Below are 25,112 nucleotides of genomic sequence, written 5' to 3' on the forward strand. Positions count from 1 at the left end.
CCCGCCGCCCCCCCCCCCCCCCCCCCCAGGTGGGATGGGGGAGAGAATCGGAAAAGCACAATATCTCCAACCTCGGAGATATTCAGAAGACGACTGGGCATGGTCCTGAGCAACCTGCTCTAGTTGATCTTGCTTTGAGCAGGGGTTTGGACTAAGCGATCTCTGGAGGTCCCTTTCAACCTCAACTATTCTGGAAAGCTGCCTGGCGGAAAAGGACCTGGGGGTGTTGGTCGACAGCCGGCTGAACATGAGCCGACAGTGTGCCCAGGCGGCCAAGAAGGCCAACGGCATCCTGGCCTGTATCAGAAATAGTGTGGCCAGCAGGAGCAGGGAAGTGATAGTGCCCCTGTACTCAGCACTGGTGCGGCCGCACCTCGAATACTGTGTTCAGTTTTGGGCCACTCGCTACAAGACAGACATTGATGTGCTGGAGCGTGTCCAGAGAAGGGCAATGAGGCTGGTGAGGGGTCTGGAGAACAAGTCTTATGAGGAGCGGCTGAGGGAGCTGGGGTTGTTTAGCCTGGAGAAAAGGAGGCTGAGGGGAGACCTCATTGCTCTCTACAACTACCTGAAAGGAGGCTGTAGCGAGGTGGGTGTCGGTCTCTTCTCCCAAGTAACTGGCGAAAGGACGAGAGGAAATGGCCTCAAGTTGTGCCAGGGGAGGTTTAGATTGGACGTGAGGAAAACTTTCTTTACTGAAAGAGTGGTTAAACATTGGAAGAGGCTGCCCACGGAAGTGGGTGAGTCACCATCTCTGGAAGTATTTAAAAGACGTGTAGATGAGGCGCTTAGGGACATGGTTTAGTGGGCATGGTGGTGTTGGGTTGACGGTTGGACTCGATGATCTTAGAGGTCTTTTCCAACCTTTATGATTCTATGATTCTAATCTGTGAATTCTAGAAACTTTCAAGCTCTATGTCAGAGAGCTATTTGGAAGGTGATTCCAGAATTTCATTCCCATAAATATCACAAATCTCCATTTAATTTTGAAAAACTTACCAGATTGTGAAGCTCTAGTTATTTTTCCTCCCAAGCACTTACGTCGAATGCATTTGTAAAATGCTACTGTAGCTTCCTCTAGTGTCCTATTTCCTCAACCTTCCTAGAAACCCTTTGTACTTGTGTGGTTCATACTGCTCTCTTTACGCATGTGACTGTTCTAAGTGAAGTTTTGCAATGGTTTGTACTAACAGTTTAATATAATTTCTAAAATCATCACGGTTGATTTTTTTTTTTTTTTTTTTTTTCAACATCTTTCTCTGCTCCTGTGTCCTGTGCTTTATCTGTGATCTGGTCTGTTTAGTTTTTCAAATTGATTACACAAGTATGGCTCTTATGATAGATTATCATCTGTGCTTCTAACCTGTCAGAGTTGTTATAATTCCTTATGACTGATCAGGCAATATAATTTCTGTTTCTGCTTAATCTTTTCCGTGCTCTGCAGTTTCTTGGTCTGATGGACATTGAGGTAATCCATGTTCCTTTGGCAGTTCCTGGGAGAGTTAAGTCCAGGCCTTTTGGCCTTGTACATACATCTGTAATTCTGAATAAAAGAGGATCAAAGAGCTAATGCAAGAGCTGAGATCATTCAGTGGAATTCTTATTTAACATAGACATAGGATAACATCTCTTTCTTAAAGCAAGCATTTACATCCTTTGTTACATGAGTGAGCTACATTTTAAGGCAAGAAGGATCTATTGGGAACACGTATAATCTAAAGGGACGGAGAGACAATGTTTAATCACTTGTGGAAATTACTTTGTGCCTGGAGACTCTTGTGAGACCGTCCTTCTTGAAAAGAAAGGCTCCTTCCCAGAATACTATTTGTTGAAGTCCACACAGGCAGAATTATAATGATTGCGCAGCAGCAAGTGGTACTTAATCTGAACTTCTTTTTTTCCCCACCTCCTCTTTTGGCTATGTGGTTTCAACTAGTTTACAACATGCTGACATGTATTTTGTCATGTCAATACCCTGAAAAATCTCAGGAGTTCATAAAATGTCTATGAAGCTTGAACCCTCAGGTAATTGATGATAATTGTTTGATAAATATACTTGCATCTACAGTGTGTGACTATATAAGGCTGAAAAATGGCAGGATGGTGCAGCAAAATGTCAGTTCTGTGAAAAATTGGTAGGCATTTTCAATGAAAAGGGCTCTCTGTTGAAAATAAGACGTCTTATTAAATTTTGTTGGTGATGTCAGATGCTGATCTGAACACTAAGAGAATAGCCTTGATAAAGCTTGTAGGTGGCAGGTAAAAGTAGCGGTTTTATTTGCATGGTAACAGGTGGAGCCATTCTGAAGCCGATGCAATGAATCCATACGGCTGAACACAATGTCTTCTGAGCCCTCTAAACAAATATACATTGGGGATGTTAAATACAGAAATGCATACTGTATAATTACATGTTTGAGTTGTTCTGGGAAAACCTGGAACTAGAGAGAAGCTGTGTGAAATTTCTCATATGAATGCTTTCCTGGTAAGAAGTGCAGTTTTAGGTCAATACAAACTATTTGTGAAAGTTTACTGAATTTGGCCAGTAGAAATATATTTGGTGTCAACCTGAGACAATTTTTTGTGATTATTTTTCAGTGCAGCCACGGAACAGGAAAAAAAAAATTATTTAAACAGCTCTATTTTTTGGCATGCATTTCACATACAGATAGTCTGTCTGGCACAGTTGCTGTATTTTTATTCTCTTATTATGAAAGAATTTTCCGGAATCTGTCATACATGTTTATAATAAAGCTCAACCCTCACCCATGTATATATTCTACTTAACTAACAATAATGATCTGGAGGAAAGATACAAGGATAAATTAACGTATTAATAATATCTTTTGAAATTGTGTGGGAATTCTCGCATATTTTAGAAACTTGGTCATGTTTCCTGCAGCAGTGTGTAATATCAAACATCATGCCCTGACTAATTACTCTTGGAACTATTTTACTCAATCCCCCTCATTTTTGTTCAGTTAATCTATTCTTCATTTCCTTCCTTAAGCTGAAATGTGAAATTGCCAGAGTTTTTTTGTAAATAGCTGATATACTCCATTATAAAAGCCACCAGGCTTTTCTGGAAAGACAAAAAATGATTAGCTGTAAGTGTGATGAAAAAAGTGTATAGATATTAAAGAAAATAAAATTGAACTCGACACTGTATTTAATGCACACATTAGGGGAAAAAAATTACTATAGCCAGATGATATGATTTTGGTTATTTCTTGATGTAACCTTATTTTTGTAAGGTGTTCAGTGAGCCACAGTTAGCCAGGAGAAAAGAAACCATTACATGGAAACAATTTATAATGTTTTGTTTCCTATGTTTGTCTGTCTTTTTACCTTGAAATCAATGGACTGAGATACATGATCTATAATTTGAGATAGAAAGGAAATGCTGTAAAGAAGTATTTTACTTATGTTGAAGGAATGGATTATTTTTATTTAAAAAAAAAAAGTAAGCTAATATTATAGTGATTAGAAAAAGTATATGTGCTAGTATTTCTAAACTCCGTAGCAGTTTAATGTGGGATCATATACCCTAGACATAAAGTACTATGTGTAATTACTGTCTTTAATTAAACTCAATTTTGCTTACTGTTGGAGAAATACACGAATAAACAAATGCTGATATTTTTCCTTTTTGAGGCATAAGTGAATGGTAGGATTGCTTCAATTTTCAAGAACTAGAATTTCCTTGCATTAGCACTTTTAACTGCTTCAGACTGAGTTTTACCAAAGGATGACTGTGTTTTATTTAAAACTCCTTTTGAAGGAGGTTCTGAATTATGTGTAATTGACTGTATTTGGGTTCAGAACAGAACCTTCTCCTGATTTTCACTGAACCTTAAAGGTTTTTCTGCATAGTGTTAAAATTTTGGTACGAAGGCGGCAAGTGTAAGTGCTTTGTAGCCTGGTGGTTTGGGCATTGTCTACAGAAGTTAAAGCTGTGGGTTTGAGCACCTTCAGGCAAAGAATGGAAATAGTCCTAGGTGTCTAAAAATTAAGTTGTCGTACAAAGATAGGAATATATTAATTCTTCTTCCCGACATATTTCAGACTCAAGGAGACACCACTGCTGCTGGGGAGGTAGAATGGGAGAGGATATACATTCTCACCTCCTGGAAAATGTTATCAGCTGTGAGTCTTTGGTACAGAGGTTTTTGCCTTAGTTCACTCATCTACACTATGAGAGCAAAACCAGCTTGAGATTCTGTAAAGCTGGTTTCTTACAAATTGCTCTGAAATCTTGAAGCTAGTTTTCACCGCTAATGCTGAATGAAAAACCTAAGTGTTCCTTTGGCTACGGAAAGCAATAGTAGCCTAGCTGAGATCTGAGAGCCTGAGTAAGAATAGTTTGCTAGACTTCGTTAAATAAATTCATAAAGCTGGAGAAAAATGAATATCTTTTGGGTACACAAGTTTTTAATTAACTATAGCAACTGAGTTTCAAATTTGTAATATTGTAGGCAGAAGCTGAGCCCTCCCTGCTCCTCCCTTTCAAACTTCCATAGCCCTTCATAACCACCATGACATGTTGAACTAACTTGGAAAAAATAATGTAGCAGCAAAAAACTATGATAATTATTGTCTCTGGTTCATCTTTGTCAGTACTTTTTTTTTTTTTATTACAGACAAAAGAAAAATTCCTTGTAAAGCAGAGTTGAGGCATCACTGATAAGTTAAAGTGCTCTCCAAATTTAGACCAGTTAATTATATATTATCTACCTTTTTATGGTGGACTTGAGGTTTTGGCTTGTTAAAGAAGAAAACTGCTTGATAGCAGCAGCTGTGCTATCAGTGAATATTAAGGAAGATGATTATCTTAGTTAATTTGAAAACAGCCTGTGTGCCAGAAATCTAGAAAAGAAACCTCTAGTCCCACAAATCCTCACAAATTGTTCTCAAGTTTGATAGAACAGTTATTATTTGGGTTGAGTAGGAATTCTTTTTTTAATTGGCTTATCCACAGTATAAAGGAAAGAGTTTCCCTCAGAATTAGAGTGGAGAAAATAAGAGAGTTTTTGTAGTTATTAAATAAATAAAGAGCTTCAATTCTGCCAAGCAAACACTAGACAGCTTACAAAAGGCAGACTCTCAGGGATCTGCTTGAAATTGTGGTGTTAGTATTTGTTCTTCACCCCCATTTAGGGAGCTTTTTGGGAAGCCTATGGTCTGATATAATAGCTTTTGTCTGGAAAGCAAGCTCATCACTCTGTGTATGCTCATTAGGTCGGTTTTGTAAGTAATTAGGTTTGCTTTTCTCTATTTTGATACCAGCGTGGCAGGAACTAACTACTCCTGCTCGCTGTCTGACCTAGACATCCAAGGAACCGTAATGGTCTTGTGGAGTTGGGAGCACAGAAGTGCGAGTAAGGGTTGTCAACTTTTACCATTATATGGGCACTTTGCGTATATTGAGATGAATATCTAGAGAACTGGATAGCAGAGACTGGCATCCTTTGAAAAATAGACATTTATTAACAAAAAAAGGAAAAGCAGTACTTCCCTGTAGGCCATTTGGGAATATAAGAGTGCAGTTCAAATGTGAAGAACAGCTCACTAAAGCCAACGAGTGATTCTGAAAATTGATAAAAATGCTTCAAAACACTTCAGAATCTTTCATGATAATACTGCGAGCTTGCACTGGCATATTTGGGCATCTTTTCTTAATTCCAATTTAAACAATGTTTCTGAGGAGAAAGAGCTGTCACTTGATCACTCTCAGTGGCATATTTGGCATTTGTCTGAAGACTGAAGGGTAGGCTTCAATTACACTGCGTAAATCCAGAACATTAACTCAGTCCAGTATGTCTAATTATACCAGTGTAGATGAATGCAGTACCTGCCCTATTTTATATTTAGGATTTTTCAAAAGAAGATTTTTTCTTAGCTGGAATGTTAGTTTGAATGTCGGTGTCAAATGTCACCTGGACTGTTAAATGTTAGTTTGAGTGTGTGTTGTTTGACTTTGGGTTCCTTTAGTCCATGTGGATGAAACTAGCATTTCTCAGACTGTTGAAACAGTGTAGGTTTTTTTTCCTCCCATAAATCATGTGAATTCAAGTAGAACATTAAGACTTTCAACTTGTCTGTGTTTGCATTTAAGCCATTCTCTTGGAATGAGATCAAGATATTCAAAGTAAATCACCTCTGTGCTCCCTTCTCAAATTGAATGCTTGCCTAAACTGGGAATAACTCAACATGAAAATCAGCTGTTCTTCTGTGAACTTCTAAAATGAGTAAAGCTGATCTTAAGTGCACCAGTGTTTTCTCAACATATGTTCTGTTCAAATATCCTCAGCACAAGTCCATTTACCACTTTTTATATTGGGTTTTGACAGCTAGGAAAAGAAAATTTAGGAATTTTGGCCCCGACTGATAAAATGAAAAATATTTTTTCTTCAAATTTTTTGTAATCAAAGAATCCTGAACAGCTGCATGAGTATCTGTGTCTGTGATGGTGTTTTGTAATTTTAACCAAACAGGTGAACATGCATTGCAGCAACATATTCACAACCTAATTTGAATGGCACTCTTCTGTTACTACACAATTCTGTATGATTTTACATTGTTTCTTGATGTGTTTCTTAAGACTACAGCGTAATGTTAGTACAACAGGTAGCAGGTAATAGCTTGCAGACTACTGACTGTCATTCTCTCAGAAAAGGTAGTTTCTCGGATGGGAACAGCCTGGGGTAGCTTATGTTTCCATTGACTCAGAAATGGAATTGGTTTCCTTGTGTTTATGTGAATAAACACTTTCAACAGCTGTTATCCTCAAACTACTGAGCTCATTTCTCCTGTCACTCACACTGATGTAAATCAGGATTAATTCTACTGAAACTGATGACCATATCATGCTAAATATATGGAAAGATGAGAATCAATGATTTGATAGCAAACTAATTTTTGAAGAAAGACAGAGTAAAAAGTAGTATTAATAGCTTTTAGCACTGAAAAGTTGCAACACATTGTGTTGTCATTTGGGAATCACTGTCTGCAGGACGAAACCCTGTTGTATGCTTGGTTGAGCCACACACTGTCAGCCCACTTGTGCCGTTCCTTCCCCTAACCTTTTAGCTGGCAGGAGGCTGTCATCATGGTAGCTGCCAAGGGCTTTAAAGAGCTAAGAAAAAATTGTAATGGAAAGAAAGTAAGGATTTAAAAAAAAAAAAAAAAATAAATAAAAGCATCAGTTTCCTGTCAGTGGAAAAAAATACGTGTATAACAGCTGAAGCAAGAAATACTCACCTGACTCCTTGGCTTATTGTTATTCTGGCTTCATTCTAATGCAGTTTCTTTCTGTTCAATATCAGTTTATAAGACTGTGTTACATGTTCACTGACCCCCAATATCTAAACAAATCCTAGTGTGCAGCTAGATGAATAAATTCCAGTTTGTAGTAGTGCAAATATATGCTGATGGTTGTTCAGCAAATTCATAATAAATTAACCATTAAAAAGATGTCGTTTAGAAGACTAAAAGGATATAGGAACTAATGTATTTTTGTAATACCTTACTCATTATTTCTGGTAGCAATGATATATACATTTTTTTTATATAGACTACAACAAGTTGTTTGGTCAACCAATCGTGTCTTTTTCATGCCAATGAAAGAAAAGCTTTCGTGATCAATTGTCACATTTAAAAAATCCTATTTTATTTACCTCTTTCTATACATGGACTGGCACTACAGAGACACTTCTACATAGAGTTCCATAAACATTTCTGGATCGCTGTTGTACTTATAGAGGAGTGAAAACAGAGCAACATTTACTACCATTTGTGTATCATTGGTGGATTGATTGTGGAATTCATTTCTACCTTGGTTTGTCAAAGCTAGTTTATTGACCAAAGAACGTGTTATATGAGCCAAAGCTGGTGTAAATCACTGAAGCTTTGCTGAAGTGGAACAAAGCTGCTGTACATCAGTTAGGGATCTTCAGCTTTGTCTCATTGGATGGGTTGAACGAAAGGGCTTGGTCATTTTATGTTAGAGTTGGTGAGTTTTGTATTTCTACTTCAGAATTATGTCCTTGAGTGAAATGTTGAATGTGATCTGCAGTTCTTTACAGTGCAAGGGCTTAACTGTTTTTGTTTATAGCTGCACTTGAATCCCCTCTGTCTCTTACTCTCACACACACAATTTAAATAATTTATATTTAAAATTTGCTAGCACATTTTAATGTGTCCAGGGCTTCTGTTTGTGTTTCTCGCTGTGAGAACGAGGGATTGGTTTTCAAATAAATAGAATTGAGGTGACCATGGTACATTTTAAATAATAAATGATCAAATTAAATAACAAGTGATCAAAAATTTTATCATTATATTTGCATTATTTGGGGAGTCTAAGATACGACAGACATCTGAGTAGAGACAGCAGTAACAGTGTGTTAAACAGATCAGAGGAAGCAGCATTTCACCTGTTCTGAAGATAACTTGTCAGAGAAAGAAAAATCCTTCAATGATATGTTTTAAATTTTTTCCTTTGGTCTTCCAAGTGTATAAGATATTATAAGAACCTGGGTAATATGTGGAAATTTAATTTACAAGATGAGTTGTTTAGACTCAACCAATAATCTTTGGTGGTGTTTCAAGCACAGAAATGCACGTGCAAAAAAGACAGTATGAAGGGATGTCAAAAGTTCTTTCAGCTAAAAATGTCACCTACAGTGATGTATGAAGCTTCTCAGTAGATCCCATTTTAAGGGTTTTTTGGTTTGTATTTTTTTTAAGGTACTAAAGTTCTGTGAATTTATTATAAGTATGTAAAGATAGTCCTAATGGATGCAAATAGCCTTACTGCTGTGCAGTAGATAAATGTTTTTTTTCCTTTTTCTCTTCACTCACAATGTCTAATAGCTCAGATCCAGCTAACAATGAGTCTGCAAAGGAGAAATACGTAGAGGAAAGACAAATTTTTTTTGTTGTTTTGTTTTGTTTTTTTCTTCTTGCTGTCATTACTCAGTCTCTTAATATGTATTTGAATGGGCCCTGAGCGCAGATTAGCGCACGCTCATTGCAGTTGGTCTAGTAAATCTCACCTCGTCACACGCTATTGCTATTTGTTTTCCTTAATTAAATGTTTCGTGTGCAGGAATAGAAATCCATACAACTGGTATCAATGCAGACTCGTGAGACTAAGTGAAACAAACATCTGCCAGGAATGGTTTAGCTACAGCTGATCCTGCCTTCAGACAGGAGCATCATCTGTCAAGTTTCCTTTCGGCTCCAATTTCCATGACTCGTAGTAATATTATGTTAATGTTGGTGCAGTGAAATGGATGTCCCTATGATATCTAGTCTCCTGATGAAACTAATCAAACTTGGCCAGAATGTTCCCGACATTAGGAGTTGGCAAATCAAGTTTCTTTAAAGAGGAACATAGCGAGGTATTGTTCCTCACCTGCTCCACTGATAAGAAATCTATAGGTTAAAAAAAAATACTGTTAGCATCCATCACTTTATCTAGACATATTCATGGGTGCAATTACTGCTTCTCAAAACAGCATGGAATGGGCCTGAGAGGAGACTCAGTAATGATTATTCTATGTTTTTCAGTTTTTTCCTGTTCCAGGTTATCATCTCAGCTATAGTTTAATCTAAAGACAGATCTTGGAAAACTGAATGATGACATGTAATCTGATGAAGGAGAACTTCCTAGTCAACACAGGGGGGGAAAATCTACTCTAATAATTCATTTATTCACCTGTGACTAATTTTAAAGGTGATTTACTAAAAAGTTCTTATGGAAACAAGAAACCAAAGTGCGGAGCAACTCCTCAGCTCAACCTAGGGTTTCACATGTCCAGAGTGATATTAACAGTGTTGGCTTAAACATATCACGAAGGTCAGGAGTCCCTATAAAAGCATGATAAAACATCTTACTACAAATCTGTCTTCTCGTAACCAATATGGAACCCCACAGAAACACAGTAACTCTCCTGCTTCCTAGCTGAAGTTTTTTCAGATGTACGACTGTTGCTGTAGTTTTGTAGGAAGAAGTAATATCTTTTACTAGACAAGCAGTTCTGTAAACTAGATATTATGAATCCTGGTTTCTTAGAGATTTGTATTTTCTGGTCAAGTGTCAGATCCAGCTCCAGCTTTTCCCACAGAAGTTATGAAATCTCCCACTTACTCACATTCCTCAGTGTGGGCTACCAGGTAAACTCATTCCTCAGTGAGGCATTAAGAGGCTAATAAGATTTGTGTCCTTGTCATGGCTTAACCCCAGCTGGCAACTAAGCCCCACACAGCTGCTCGCTCACTCCCCCATGGTGGGATGGGGGAGACAATCGGAAGGGTAAAAGTGAGAAAACACGTGGGTTGAGATAAAGACAGTTTAATAGGTAAAGCAAAAGCCGCGCGCACAAGCAAAGCAAAACAAGGAATCCATTCACTCCTTCCCATCGGCAGGCAGGTGTTCAGCCATCTCCAGGTAAGCAGGGCTCCATCACACGTAACAGCTACTGGGGAAGACAAATGCCATCACTCCAAACATCTCCCCCTTCCTTCTTCTCCCCCCAGCTTTATATGCTGAGCATGACATCATATGGTGTGGAATATCCCTTTGGGCAATTGGGGTCAGCTGTTCTGGCTGTGTCCCCTCCCAACTTCTTGTGCACCCCCAGCCTGCTCGCTGGTGGGGTGCGGTGAGGAGCAGAAAAGGCCTTGACTCTGTGTCAGCACTGCTCAGCAACAACAAAAACATCCCTGTGTTATCAACACTGTTTCCAGCACAAATACAAACCATAGCCCCATACTAGCTACTATGAAGAAAATTAACTCTATCCCAGCCAAAACCAACACAGTCCTCAAAACAGTTGCCTGTTTTCATTGAAATTTTAGGAATTTAATTTTCACTGAGACACAAACTTATGTTACTTTGAATTAAATTAATCAAAAGCTAAAAAATTGTTAAGATGGACGGGTGGAAAGACTCTCCGTAGCTTTATCATGGACCCACTGGCCACAGACTTTGAACTAACAGTTTAGAAAGGAGCCCAAACGCATACTGATATTGCCATTAAGACTAATAGCAGAGACAATGGATGACTTATACTGATCTCTGCATGCCAAGAGGACCATAAATCAGAGCACAGTGAATTAAAGATCTCTGTCTGCAGTCCTATTTAGAATTTTGACATCAGTTTTGATTTCCTAGAGATACGTTTGTTCCCATTTTATGTTTAATGCTAAAAGTCACATGAAGAGCTCTTGACATAAAAACTCAGTATTAAAAACTATTTGCGTGTGAGCTGCATTCATATGACTTTTTTTTTTCTTGAAGAGTCAAAGAAAAGAACAGAAACAGCACTCTAATACACAAGAAATAATCCTGGTTTTGTTCAAATGGTTTTGGATATTTATGAGCTAATGATGATCCTTTGAAAAGGTAATCAGCTTTCATGCATAGAACTGCAAATGTGTGAGAACTGGGATAAAATGTAAGACTGAGTCAGAATATTACCGTTTTTAATCAGATAAACCAGAGTCAGAATATAACCATTTTTAATCAAATAAACCATATGGTTGAGTTTACAACTAAGATGAAAATTTCCACATTTTTATTAGTACTATAACAAAAACAAAATTCTATGAAAAAAAACTAAGAATGCAGTCTTAAATTAAGAGAAAATATAATTTGAGGATATGAATTCCAGCACATTGAATAATTAATACTGTTGTGGGTTTTTTAACGTATTCCCCTTTCAGAAGAGGTGAGAGAACTAAATATAAATGCAGTTTTTCTCACCTCATTGTCCTTTACTTACCTGTAAGAAGAGATCGAGTTGTAAGGTTTCTCAATGCCATCTCTTTTGCCCACATCTTTTTAATAGATATAAGAGAGACCATGTGTTATATAGATGAGGTAGTTTAGGCTAAAACTCTGCTAAGGATTGTGTTTGCAGTTGAAAAAGGTGGATGAGTGTGTGCCAAGTGCTCAGGTTTGTGTCTTGGCTGTGGTTAGCTTACTTGTGTAAATACAGCTGCTGTTAAACAACTGTATGTAAGTAATCTCTCTGTTTCTGATCATACAAAAAGTATGGATATACAGTGACAGGACAAAAAGGGAGAAGTAATTGACTGACTGGTTTTTTATAATACAGAAATGGGAAAATACTTCTTATATCCTCATATTGTTTTTCTGTTAAATACTCTGGGGTTTTGTTTCTGGGTGTCAGACAGTCATATTGTAAAAGTCATTATCATAAATATGACTTTTCCAAGAGAAAAGGGGATGTATTAGCAGGGAAAAGGGCTACTAAGCAGATGAGTAAACTAAATGATGTTTCATGCCAATACGAGCTCTCTGCATGCCAGGATTAAAGCATACTGACAGGAGGAATAGAAAAGGGAACATCTAGTTCTGTTGCCTTGTCTACACATCCTGGTTCTGGTCAGATGACATCATTTTGCATTACTATTGAACCATTACTAAGTTATTGTAAAAACATTTTATAGGCTATTATTGCACAAAAATTGGATACACGTCAAATCAATCTTTCTCTGAATGTGACTTTGTAAGCCTTTAAATTATTACTCTAAATAAAAATCTCTTCACCCACCACTATGAAGGCAATCACAGTATTTTACAAGGTTTTGTCTGTGAGCAAGAGAATAAGTCTTGACTTCTACTTGCCATGATAATCTCAGATTTATTTCACACTAGCAATCTTCCTTCTCATACGATACCTACAGATTTCCTCCAGACTTTGTGATGGTGTATCACCATTTCTACTTTTGCAATGTCGCCAGCTTCCATCTATGCCCGTATTCTTTCATCCCCATTAACTTCCTCATCTTATCTTCGAAGCCTCCTTCCATGTTTCCTATCTATGTTTCCTCTGATGGCTGGACAAATGCAGCATGAGCTGTAGCTGAATAACTGTTTGTGCTGACCAGGGCTTCCAGGCTGTCAAGTAGGCCAAATAAAGCAAAAAACTGAATTCACTGGTAACAAATCTTAACCTTGCCTCAAAGGCAATGGATGAAGCACAAGGACTAGAGGTACATTTGCCCTTAATGATCATAAAGTAATATTTACATAGATAGCAATGCAGGATAGCAGAGTGACTAGTTCTTCATACCCAATTTTCAGGTTTTCATGTGAACAAGTTGCTGTTGTTGGATGCTTATATAGAATTTAAAGATGTCCCCACCTGTGCGATCAATCACTAGCAGCTATAATAGATTGTTTTACAATTCTTTCTTTATCTGCTCAACTCAGCCCTAAAATTGGTTCCATCTAACTCGCAAGTTATATTTCTTCGGGGATCAGTAATTATAATTTGTGATTTGTTTATACCCTGGAGTGTCTGATATCACACTCTGTTAATATCTTCAAAGCTTCTGTTACTGTTGTGAACTTTATTGAGTTCCTACCACAATCCTCTGTTTTTCTTCAACAACTGTCAAAATATAGCTTCCTGATAATATAACTAATGTTTCATTATCACTGCCGAGTTAGGCATGCATCCCTGTTTTAGGGTCACTGAATAGTTTGCCAAAATAGTGGACTGTTATTAGATAGATGGATTGCTTTGGTAACTACTTGCTACTAGTATCTATTAATTATAGCACTGCCAGGGGTATGGTGTCAAAATTGCTTTCTGGGATCAACTCATACACATTGCAGTCTTGTAAATCTTGTTTCCATAGGATATACCAACTGCCCTCTTGCCCCTTGAGTATTTCAGTACACATTGTTCATAATTAATTATGAGTTTTAATAGCAGCGGCCTTGATTGCAGATTGACCAGAAAGGGTTAATATACAAACACCCTGAATTTCTTCCTAGTTTGTTGGTATACCAAAACAAGAAATTCTTTTGCCCTTTTTGCATGCTTTGGAGCATAAAATTTACTGTTGGTTAAAGGTTCTGTTGTCTGACGTTTCAGAGGTGTTGCTATAGGTTTTGGTGTTCCTCTGTATTCTTTGTTCGCTGTTTTTTCAGTATGAATAGACCAGATAGGGAAGAATGGTGTAAGAAAACCTTTACCTATTGTCAAATTAAATAGAAAAGTAACCTGATCCTGCTAACGGTGGTAAAAAAGCATTGAGATGGGTCACTGGTCTCTGAATTCTTGTAGTTGGACATTTTAAATTTGCTTTCTGTGAAAGGAAGAAAATAAATGTGTACCATTGCAATGTAAAATGAATTTATTCCTGTAACTCAGAAAATCAGTAAATCAAATTAATCAATTCTAGCTGTACTACCTAGCCTCAGCAGTTGTGTTAGCTATATGGTTTAGAACAGTATATCTGCTTCATGGCCCACCTGAATAGACGGACAATAGAGAACAGATCCCCTACAGCTTTATAAGCTGCTTTCTTATAGGAGAAAGACTTGCTGCATTTCATCAGTGCAATGCTATATTGCTCAAGACCAGTTAAAATTAAAGCAGGAATCTGGCCTTAACTGTGTTCTTGAGACTACATGCTGCTCTTCTTGGTTTACTACATCTCTTTGCTGTTTATTTCTTCAGCAATGGATGCACATGTACACAGAGAAAATTCAGAAATTACATCAATATAGCGAGCAAATCGTTGAAGGAAGACATCCCATATATCTGAAGCTGAGTGCCCTACTGCACTTCCCAACTCCTGTGGGAGTGAACCTCAGGAGAGAAGCCCTTTTCTGCTGTCCTAATCCCCATCCCTGCTGGCCAGCTGGGAGGTATATGGGCTCCCCACTACTACTGACTATCATTTAATTGTATTCCAGCCGAATGCCTCAGAAACACACTCTTAACGAAAAGGAGGGAGGATCATCTGTAATTCCTAAGGGAGTTGTCTGTCAAAGCAGAAAGCATTTCTATTGATTTCAGCTCTGGGAATTAACATCCACACCCACTTTTCTAAAGTCCTTGAATTTCAAGCTATTTAGAGATATGGTGGAACACAGAACCCCTAACAGATGTATGCCTAGACTTTTAATTGTGGGATTGGGTCTTCATGTATGGTAACTGGAACAGCTGTGAGCCTGTTTGTTCTAGCTGAGGATACAGGTTGGTAGTTCTGAGCAGTGCTCCACTCTAAGTGCCCGACAGCATTGCTTGAATAATTTTACAAATGACACTTAAGAGGTTTCCAGGATTATTTGTCTCAGATGTAAATTGGGAAAATGCTCTGAAACAATCACCTGCCTTTTCTATAATCAATTTGCTTTCCCCTGTTTTCCCTAGACAATGCTTGGGCTGACCCTGCTAAGAAATCACACTGACCTGGAAAGTTGGTCTAAAATCGCAGATGCACGTTAGCATCATACTCCTCTTGTTTTAGTAGGACTTTGGACCACAGTAGGGGGGTTTCTTGTGCTTGCCATCAGGCATATTTATCACGGTTGGGGCTCATCAGTGCGGTGTAGAACCGTGAGCTGTTTCGGGAAGAAAGAGTTGTATGGTCAAATTCCACGTAATAAGAGAAAGGGAAAAAAAAAGAAGAGTCAGTATTTACTCCTGGTGAATATCTTTTTTATTCATATCTAAAATCATTATTATTGTCTAATATTAAAAGTAAAGGATCATATATAATACAATACCCTTTTCTTATATTCTTTACTGGCAGCTCTATAATTGAATATGAACCAATGTATTTCTTTTTCCAGTTATGAAAACAGTGAAGTAGAAGGATTTTTCAAGGTGTTTAATTTTTGATCTCACTTCTATTCCATCCTATAGGCAATAATCATGGCATGTACCAGAATGGTCCTAGAAATGGAGGAGATTCAGATTGCATTAACAACACTTCACTGAAATTGTCCAAAGCTAGGATTTTTGCATTTTTAATTCAATTTTCAGTACATGCGTGGCTTCTAACACTTAAATTTCTTTCAAAAATCTCAGTCCAAGACCCACTGAATTTATTCAAATCAGAGTTACTTCTAACTTCTCCAAAAGCAGAAATCTGTTAAGGTTCTTTCAACTAAATCTCATATGGACAAAGTCTCAAGGGAGTTTGAGTGAGTGGAAAAGCCTTATTCCTGTAGTAAGTGTGAGTGAATATGCTGTTGACCTTTTGAGAAGTGAAAAGAGTTTTTTGTAAGTTCAGTGGGCAGCATATAGGGCATGAAATAAAATATTCAACTGTTGTGCTTAAAGTTCTCTGTAGCTTTCTAACGTCCTGCTGTTACTGACCTGCCTAGATATGTACAGAGTATTGTAAATGTCTGAGCAGTTTATATTAAATATGTTCAGAGTTTGGTATTAAAAAATGTTCAGAGCAAACGTCCAACTCAGTATGCTATTAAATCATTAGTAATTTACAAAAGAAATGCCTTTTTTACTCCTGTGCATGCAATTAGATTTTTTAATACATGTGAATGACTGTACCTGTGAACAACTTAAAGATACACCTCTTATCTAAAGAAGACTACGTGACCGGTTAATATAAATGAGGGACAATTGGCAATGTTATTCAGTATAAGGTTCCCCCCATGCCATATGGAATAGGTACTGAGAAAGAGACCACAACCTAACATTTTCATGGTAGTACAAATTGGCACGGCAGGGCATGAAGAGGAAGAGGAATCTGCTGCAATATGTACTCTCAGTGACATTTTGATTTTTGGCACTTGTTTGTGTATGTGCAAAAACATCCCATCTAGTGATAAATAGAGTTTTGCTCATAACATAATGCTTGAGTGAGTAGAGTGAGGAAAAATAAGTTGAAGATCTTGGGTAACTTAGCTTCAACTTTGTGCTCTCCTTTAGAAAAAGTCTCTTAATTGTGGCTCCATGAATATCACTGGGCTGTCTACAGTAGTACCGACATTAATATATGTCAAAATTTTGAAGGATTCAGAGTAACAATTTATAACAATATCTGGATAAATTACTAAGTGGATGGATAAATAATTACAAATAGTCAAGATACCACAGTTCAGCAAGTTACCACTCATCAGCTGAAACACGGTAACTGATTATTTGCTTGGCTTTAGTCTGCTGTGAAAGTTATAGAAGGCTCTTACTTAAACCACCTTCAACTCAAGCTGAATAACTCAGAAAGTTTCCGTTTCTCAAATGTGTGGTGTAGACAGATAAGTTTGACCGTATCTTGGGTTTAAGTTATTCTATATTTCCCTAAAAAAAGAATAACTTGCTGTAAATTTTCTTCTTCCTAATGTTTCCATCAGTTAATTACAATGAAAAAATAAATGACATGAATAGGAAAGGCAAGTATAACAAAAGGAAAAAAAAAACTTATTTACAAAGAATACACAAAACTAAGATATAAATAGATTGCATTCTCTACCTTGGAATGGTTAAATGGTTGGGGAAGCTGAATAGAGCTTTTTTGTATCGTGTCTTCTAAGCAATCTATGGTGGGAAAAAAGAATAAAAGAAAAAATTAAAAAATAGAATACATACATTAGCTGCAATATTCTGCAGCCTTTGTGTTGATATTGCTCCTTTGCTATAGTGCATACCGTTCCCTTTTTTTACATTTTTGCTCTAAGTGATGGATTTCTTTTTTGGACCTTTTCACATCCATTAAATTCAGAGTGGCCATGTTAAATCTTTGAATTTAAATAAGAACCAGCGGACAATACATTTTGATTATCATGATTACCTTTAATAATACAAAGAGCTCAAGTCAAAATTAGAAATAGTCTCGTTTAAAACCACAACGAAAGGTATCTATACTGATTTTCATCAGTGTAAACATAAAGTAAATTGGTATGAAAGATCCTTGATTACTTTTGTAACTTGGAGTGCAATTTCATGGCAGAAATAAAGTTTTTCTCTCCTAGGTAGTACACGTGGCAAAAGCAATGAAAAAATGCCAATCTACACTTCAGTTGCTAGCTGGCGAAAAACTAATGTAGGCATTGCCTATCCATACAGTACTAACACTTCCAGATGCCATATAAGTGTATCTTTAGAATAAATCCTGTCCTTGGTATGTCTAACGGTAACAAAAATTTGCATTAGAAACAAAATCCTTCCCTACCCCCATCTGCTATACAGCAGAAAACTGCTTGAGGCTGAAGTGCAACCAAATACATGCAAATACATTTTATTGGGACTAATCCTGCATATATTTTGAATAATTGAAACTAATGGAACTATTTGCATGATTAAAGATAGATACCTAGCAAGCTGCAGAATTGCATCTTGGGCTACCGGTGCCAGTGATAGGAAATAAATATGAAGGAGTTGGTATGCACTTTTTCACCTCCCCAATTCTAGGATTGGTTCAGTGGCTTTGGTGATTGCAGAAAAATACAGCATCACTGGAGCTGGAGTGTTTATTTTCTTGCTCATTATTTTTCTGTGCTCTTGCAGGACAGGTTTAAGGTGTTTAGCAATTGTCTTGATGTTATGAGAGTAGCTTAGCAGACCTGAAATTCTGGACAATAATGTTTAATCTATGCAGCTGTTTCACTGTTATTAAGTTCCCCACGCATTTTGAGGATGATTCACAGTTCATTGATTTTGGTATTTAAAATGTATTCGTTCATATAAATACTCTTCAGACAGTTCACATGATCTTAATACAAACTTAAGTTCTGTTTAGGCAATCAGTGAATTCAGTATGTTCAAGGAACTTAGTAAACAGGAAAAAAAAAAAAGGAAATATTAATTACCTGGTTACTTCTGCAGCCTCTCATGAAATTCCTCTTCACTGCTTTTGTGGAGACAGAGCACTTGAAACGTAAAGGTAAAGCCTGTCAAATCAAAGTTTTGGCAAATTGGCAGCTACGATAACATACAGCCTTTTTATTTTCCTTTCCAAGCTATCTGCTCCATCCAACTCTGGAGTGGCGTATTAAATGAATTCCCAACCTTGAAGAGTCTAGGTTCTTCGCAAAACATGTTGTATTAAATATGCACGTGAAAAACAAGTTATTTACATTATAAAGTAACATAAGTTACATTAAAACCTCTTTTATTTCAGTAATATCTTTTTCAAGAATCGTCAGGGCTAGCTATAATCTAATATTAAATAATAAAGTAGATATATCTAGAGGATGAGGTAGTCAACCAAAGACCTGAAACAGTCTCTGGAAGTGCCTTTCTCTTTTTATCCATTATCCAAAGAGATCAGTTTGGCACCTAACCAAAATGTCTCAGCTAAGTGGAGTGGAATTGGGTCTAAGCTTTTTTGGTCATAGTTTTGGGTATGAAAAATATCTGAAGTTGCTGAATTTATAGTAGGCTAAAGCATGTTGAATTACCTCATGACTTCTACTGACTAAGAGCATGCATATGGACCTTGCTGTGCCGAGAATCTTAATTAATGGTAACTTGATTGTGTATTTGATAACAAAGTCAATCAAAATAATTAAATAGTGTTGTATCTGGTGATTGAGTGCACTTAAAACTTGTTCTGTTTCACAGACCCATGCTTACATGACAGCATTGAAATGCAGGCTTTTGCAAGTAATGTCTATTTCTTGCCATGTTTTAAAAATAAGTTTGGGGTAAAGTCATGGTATTTCTGATTTGTAGTGCTAAATTCAATTTTATCCAGATTGCATCTACCTTTGTAGGATTTGCTTATCTCTGTGCTTATTTGACATAATCGGATCTTCCCATGGTACAGGCTGGCGTACTCTCTGCTGAATTGTGAAAGTAGTATTGCTTTCTGACTGCTGATGGTACAGGACTATATTTATGCAAGACTTGAAATATACCACAGAAACTATTTAGATTAGGATTATATGTGATATGTATTTTTTTTTTAAACAGATAACTGTCATGCTCTTTTGATGCATATTTAATGTAGCCATAGATTGTTTGTACTCCTTCTGTATTGATAGTAACATCCAAAACAATGTACTGAACTCTAAATTATTTTACAAAAAAGGAGAAAAAGTTTCCTCTGGTTATCTCTGTATCCTTCCTTGGAAAACTAGGACACTGTACAGTATCCAAGTATTATTTCATCAGATTCTATTGAAAGAGTAATTAACAGACAGAGAGAAGAAATAAGTTTTATTTTCACTGATTTTTTTCTGCAAAGATCTCTTCCAAGAGAACTCAAAGACCTGCTTAATAGTTTGATTGCCATTTCATGACACCCAGCCCCTTTCAGTCACATATCTCACTGCTATCTGAGAAAAAGTAAGATATATGGTGCATCTGGAGCCTTAGGACAGATTTTCATCATGATAATCACAAAATGAAAGGGCAATCTGAAAAACCACTATTTAAAATGCAGCAGATAGCTTTTTCTGAACTTAATACCATTTGTTAGTTTTTAAGGTCTGTAATTTCCACTCATGTTACTGCATTCTAATTATTATCCTGCTTAGCTTTTGTTTCTCATGAAGATTAAAGTGGTCTGTTTGATGTGTGCAAAGAAGTGACTACAGAAAATGGTAAATTAATTGGAAGATGTCAGCTTAGGAGAACATTTTTGACATGAGCGCTGTAAGGCTGTTAACAAACAGACTAACTCATTTGTCTCACCATGAAATGAAAATAAAAATCACAACATTATGATAAAATCTTGACTAGGAAATGCATGCAAGACTCTTTGAAGCCTTAGGTTCTTTTCTTCCCTGGGCATTGGCACCGTGATATATGCAAACCACGTTCTACATAACTGTGAAGTGAAATGGGTTCTATGCAGAACAGATGGACCAGGGCTAACGTGGCGATGTGCACTGGAGACAAGAACAGATTAATACCACAGGGAGAGACTGGAGGAAAATTGGAAAGATGGGGGTATTTGAACTAATTCATGAATCATTTCCAACTGATAGTTATGCCTTCAGGCACAGTGAATAATATCAAGGAAGCATATTTAAAATTTTATAAGTTTGTTTTAATGTAGATTAGAATTAAGAGCCATACCTTTGGATAATTAAAAAAAAAAAAAATCTTGTATTCCCCCTCCAGATTTTTGTGATTTCAGTATCACTGATAAGCTTAATTATGTGCACTGTGACCTGAATTGCTGTTTGGAAAACCCATGGCAGATTCATGGACTTAGCACAAAGCTTTTGGGAATGGATTTTTTGCAAGAAGTGCTGTATGAGCTGGGAGAACATACTCTGCCACTTGCAACCAAGCCACAGAGAGGCAGCTCTGCAGTGTCTGGAGGCATGGTCTGATTCCTAGATTTCATTCAAGAGTCTCTCTAACTCTCCCCTGTCTTCATCTTATCCAAACAGCCTTCAGTCTTGTGAGGTTCAGACTTCCCAAAGCTTTGCCAGAGCAAGCACATGTAGATACCTACATCTTGGAATAACATCTTCAGGCATGTGTTACAGAACGAGGCTTTCAGCAGAGACATTTCACATGACCAAGTTATGATACTCTTGCTAATGGACATTTTACTCTAGGGCAGACGATCACGTAGAAATGAAGAGGTCCACCTGAGAATTAAAGTGATTTTTACATGCATAAAACCATCAGGATCTGAAACAATGAAGATACTTGAGAAATATGTAACTTCCCAGTATCAGTGAATGTATCAGAGTTTTGTCTGTGGGTGGAAAAGCACAATTCCATGTGTTAGGACACCAAAGATTCCTCATTTTGCAAACCTCAGAGTATATGGGTGAGCCTGGTTACTAGTATTCATAATGGACACAGTTAATAAAAGGAAAAAGAAACTGTGAGGAAAGGAAATGTATAGATAATTATCTGGATGCTCTACATTCTCTATATGACTTCTCAGGAGATTATTTTCAAGCTATAGAGGAGGATGTGAAATACTTGACAGTGAGGGAAATTCTGAGAAAAATCTAATGAAGATGGCTAGTTCAGTTTGCTAGTAAGGAAATAATCTACATGGGTTTCTGTTCACCGGCACAGAAGATGCTGTATCATTCCTCTAGTATACAATTCTTTCATTCTAGGCAAGGCTCAATAAGAAGAGAGAAAGGTATAAAATGGCCCACTTGCCTAAAACTTGATTCTCATTCTGCTGATTTCCTTGCAGGTTGCAAATCTGGCCTGTTCAATCTCGAATAATGAAGAAGGTGTAAAGTTAGTCCGTATGGCAGCAACGCAGATTGATAGTCTGTGCCCACAGGTAAGTAAGATTCCTGTTAAAAAGTACTTGAGAACTCTTTTGGCATTAAAAAACATCAGTTACCTGAGACAGGGAAAACAAGGTGAAGATTATGGCCTTGCCTTTGTCATTATATTGTTGCCTGCTTTCCATAAACTGTGAAAAATACATTCATATCTTGAGACCTGCACACTGAATGGGGCGTAACGCTGTATTTTTAACACAGTCCGTAATCTATTTGTTCTTTCCCTTGTGAAAAAATTTTGCCACTCCTCGTAACAAATGATTTTGAATAACAGGTAATAAATGCTGCGCTCACATTGGCTGCCAGACCCCAGAGCAAGGTAGCACAGGACAACATGGACGTCTTTAAAGATCAGTGGGAGAAACAAGTGCGAGTTCTCACTGAAGCTGTTGATGACATCACTTCAGTGGACGATTTCCTCTCTGTTTCAGGTACTGGGATCAAGGGACTGTTCTAAAAATATACCGCTAAATTAAAGTAATGGGTTGGAGCAGAGAAAAGCTATAATTACTAAAGCATTATTAGTCCATTAGTCCATCCTTATTGGAATGCTGATCTTCTACACTCAGTAGGAGCAACCAAGCCATGCCAATTAATCCCTGGTAGCAATGGTTAGCTTTTCATCTTCCAGAAAACAGCATCTTATTTGTGCTTCTATTTCTAGAGAAGTTTTTTTTCAACTCAGACAAAAAAGTAGGATTTTGGCCACCTTTTGGCCACATGTCACCTGACAGTATTTGTAAAAAGAGTCCTCGTGCAGTTGTAGGCAAGAGGAGGAAAGATGAACTTTCCTTACTTTATTTTGTAGCTTTGCTCAGGTCAGCTGTGTCTAAACAGTGGGGCAGATGTACCATACAGTCCTGGCCCCCCGATCATCCACACCAGGTAAGCAGGCCCTGAAGAGGGGTGGAAAGAAGGGAAATAGGTAGATGCTGCCTATGAGGCCCATCTGGATATGTTGTCAGGACATGACCACCGTGTACATTTCCAGAGAGCCGGGAAGCACTTTTGGGTCTCAGAGTTATCGGTGTAGCAATGCAACCAAATGGAGAGAAGTAAAGTAGTATAAGAAATAGCAAATCTTTGCACCTCTCTGACCTTGCTAGGAAGGATTACAATGCAAAGCAAGATCTCCTACAAAACCAAAGTGTCTTAGTCCTTACATAAAGAAGGGATGGAGAAGAGAAGGACGTTGACTCTTTGGGTCACAGTCTTTTCTCCATCCTCCTTGTAAAGTGCTACAACTTCTAGCAGAGTGTATTGTTATAATATAGTCATATGCGATGAATACTATGATTGGCAAGTGTTGCATGTCTTGGTTTAATTGTCTGCTGCAGAAAACTTATTTTCCTATTATGGTTTGAAAGAGGTGAATTTCATTGTTGTGAATAAGGACATAGAGTGTGCCAAGGGTGCTCAGCTTACTCTAAACTAACATCACAGAAGAGCCAAACTTCAGGAGATAGCTTGGCCTTAATTTTATGTTTCATTCTACATTCTTTTCTTTGACATTTCCTAAATTTCCTAATAGAAGTTTAAGGTCTTTGGAGAAAAAAAAAAAAATCCTTTAAAAAAATCCTTAATTTTCTTTTTTGCCCTCCCCTTTATTTTGTTTGGTTGTATCCTGCTATTATTAGTAACAGGGAATGGTTTGGTTTAGTATAATTACACTCCACTGTTCAACATCACTGCTAGAGTGTTTACTGCAAGCCATGACAAGAAAATGAAAATGAACTCTCAGAATAAAAGGGTACTTCAGAATCTGGTAGCACTTAGATTTTTGTTCAAGATTTGAAGATGGCAAGCACTTTTCAACAGACCTAGTTCTACAAGGAAAGGGCAGATCAAGCTGCAAACTGCAGAGCCAGTCCACAAGCTAAAGAGAAGGCAAACGTGCTTAAATGGCCATTTGGTTATTTGTCTGAGAACTTTGTTCACTCCAAGCACTTGTGTCCATAAAATCAGAAGTTATTTGAACAGATGACATTTTTATTTTTTGTTTTTCTCAAATCATATTTTCTTCTGTCAGTCTTGACTTAGATCCAAACTGTCCAAGGCAGTTGAGAAGTAGTATTTCTGTTGGGTTTAGATTTTTTTTTCCTAATACTATCCATAGACATCTCTATTAAAAATGATAAAACATCTCGTGTATCCAGAAAGCCTGTTGCTGCTAGCTGTAAGCTTGGAAGCCTCAGCTTACACCGAGTGCTTTTATTTTTGGATGTTAAACCAGTGAAACACTCAAAATGGGCTGGTGTCTGGTTAAACGTACCTCATGAAATGACACCTCCTCCTCTTCATATTGAGTGTCACAGTTTGGTGGCTACCAAAAGAAGGCTGGCCATAATTTTAATCAGTTACTTTATATTCCAAACACAGTGTCTGTTCATATTCAGAAAGTACTTCTTATTGGGCAAAATTTAGTTATGCCATAGTAAAGAAAATGGTGATAGTGGGGAGAAAATAGTGAAGAAATATTTTAGCGAAGCAACATTTTTTAAATGTGGATAGAGAGTTTTTTATGTAAAAATTTTTGCCTTGCAAGTTACTCCGATTCACAGCCCAGGGGACTTTCAGTTTTCATTTAGAGTTGTTACAGTTTAAAATTCAACATAACCCCCATTTTTAAAAAGGGAAAAAAGGAAGACTCGGGGAACTACAGGCCAGTCAGTCTCATCTCTGTGCCTGGGAAGATCATGGAACAGATCCTCCTGGAAGCTATGCTAAGGCACATGGAGGACAGGGAGGTGATTCGAGACAGCCAGCAAGGCTCCACCAAGGGCAAGTCCTGCCTGACCAACCTAGTGGCCTTCTATGATGGAGGGACTACATCAGTGGACACGGGAAGGGCTACACATGTCGTCTATCTGGACCTCTGTAAGGCCTTTGAGACGGTCCCCCACAACATCCTTCTCTCTAAACTGGAGAGGTATGGATTTGGTGGGTGGACTGTGCGGTGGATGAGGAATTGGTTAGATGGTCGCATCCAGAGGGTAGTGGTCAACGGCTCAATGTCCAGATGGAGATTGGTGATGAGTGGTGTCCCGCAGGTGTCTGTATTGGGACCGGTACTGTTTAATATCTTCATCAATGACATAGACAG

At 37.5% G+C, this 25,112-nt stretch overlaps 1 protein-coding gene across 4 annotated transcripts in view; it reads left to right on the forward strand.

Moving 5' to 3' along the window:
* The window catches only part of CTNNA2 (catenin (cadherin-associated protein), alpha 2), a 478,985-nt gene that overhangs the window by 389,492 nt on the left and 64,381 nt on the right, over nucleotides 1-25,112 (forward strand). For all 4 annotated transcript variants that reach the window (XM_009331867.1, XM_009331865.1, XM_009331864.1 and 1 more), the window contains 2 exons: nucleotides 21,913-22,005; nucleotides 22,284-22,440. In XM_009331867.1, coding sequence (XP_009330142.1) covers nucleotides 21,913-22,005; nucleotides 22,284-22,440 — 250 coding nt within the window. The remainder of the gene's footprint in view (nucleotides 1-21,912; nucleotides 22,006-22,283; nucleotides 22,441-25,112) is intronic.

This window comes from Pygoscelis adeliae, unplaced genomic scaffold (genome assembly GCF_000699105.1).
Source record: "Pygoscelis adeliae isolate BGI_AS28 unplaced genomic scaffold, ASM69910v1 Scaffold209, whole genome shotgun sequence".
In the NCBI taxonomy this organism is placed as follows: domain Eukaryota; kingdom Metazoa; phylum Chordata; class Aves; order Sphenisciformes; family Spheniscidae; genus Pygoscelis; species Pygoscelis adeliae.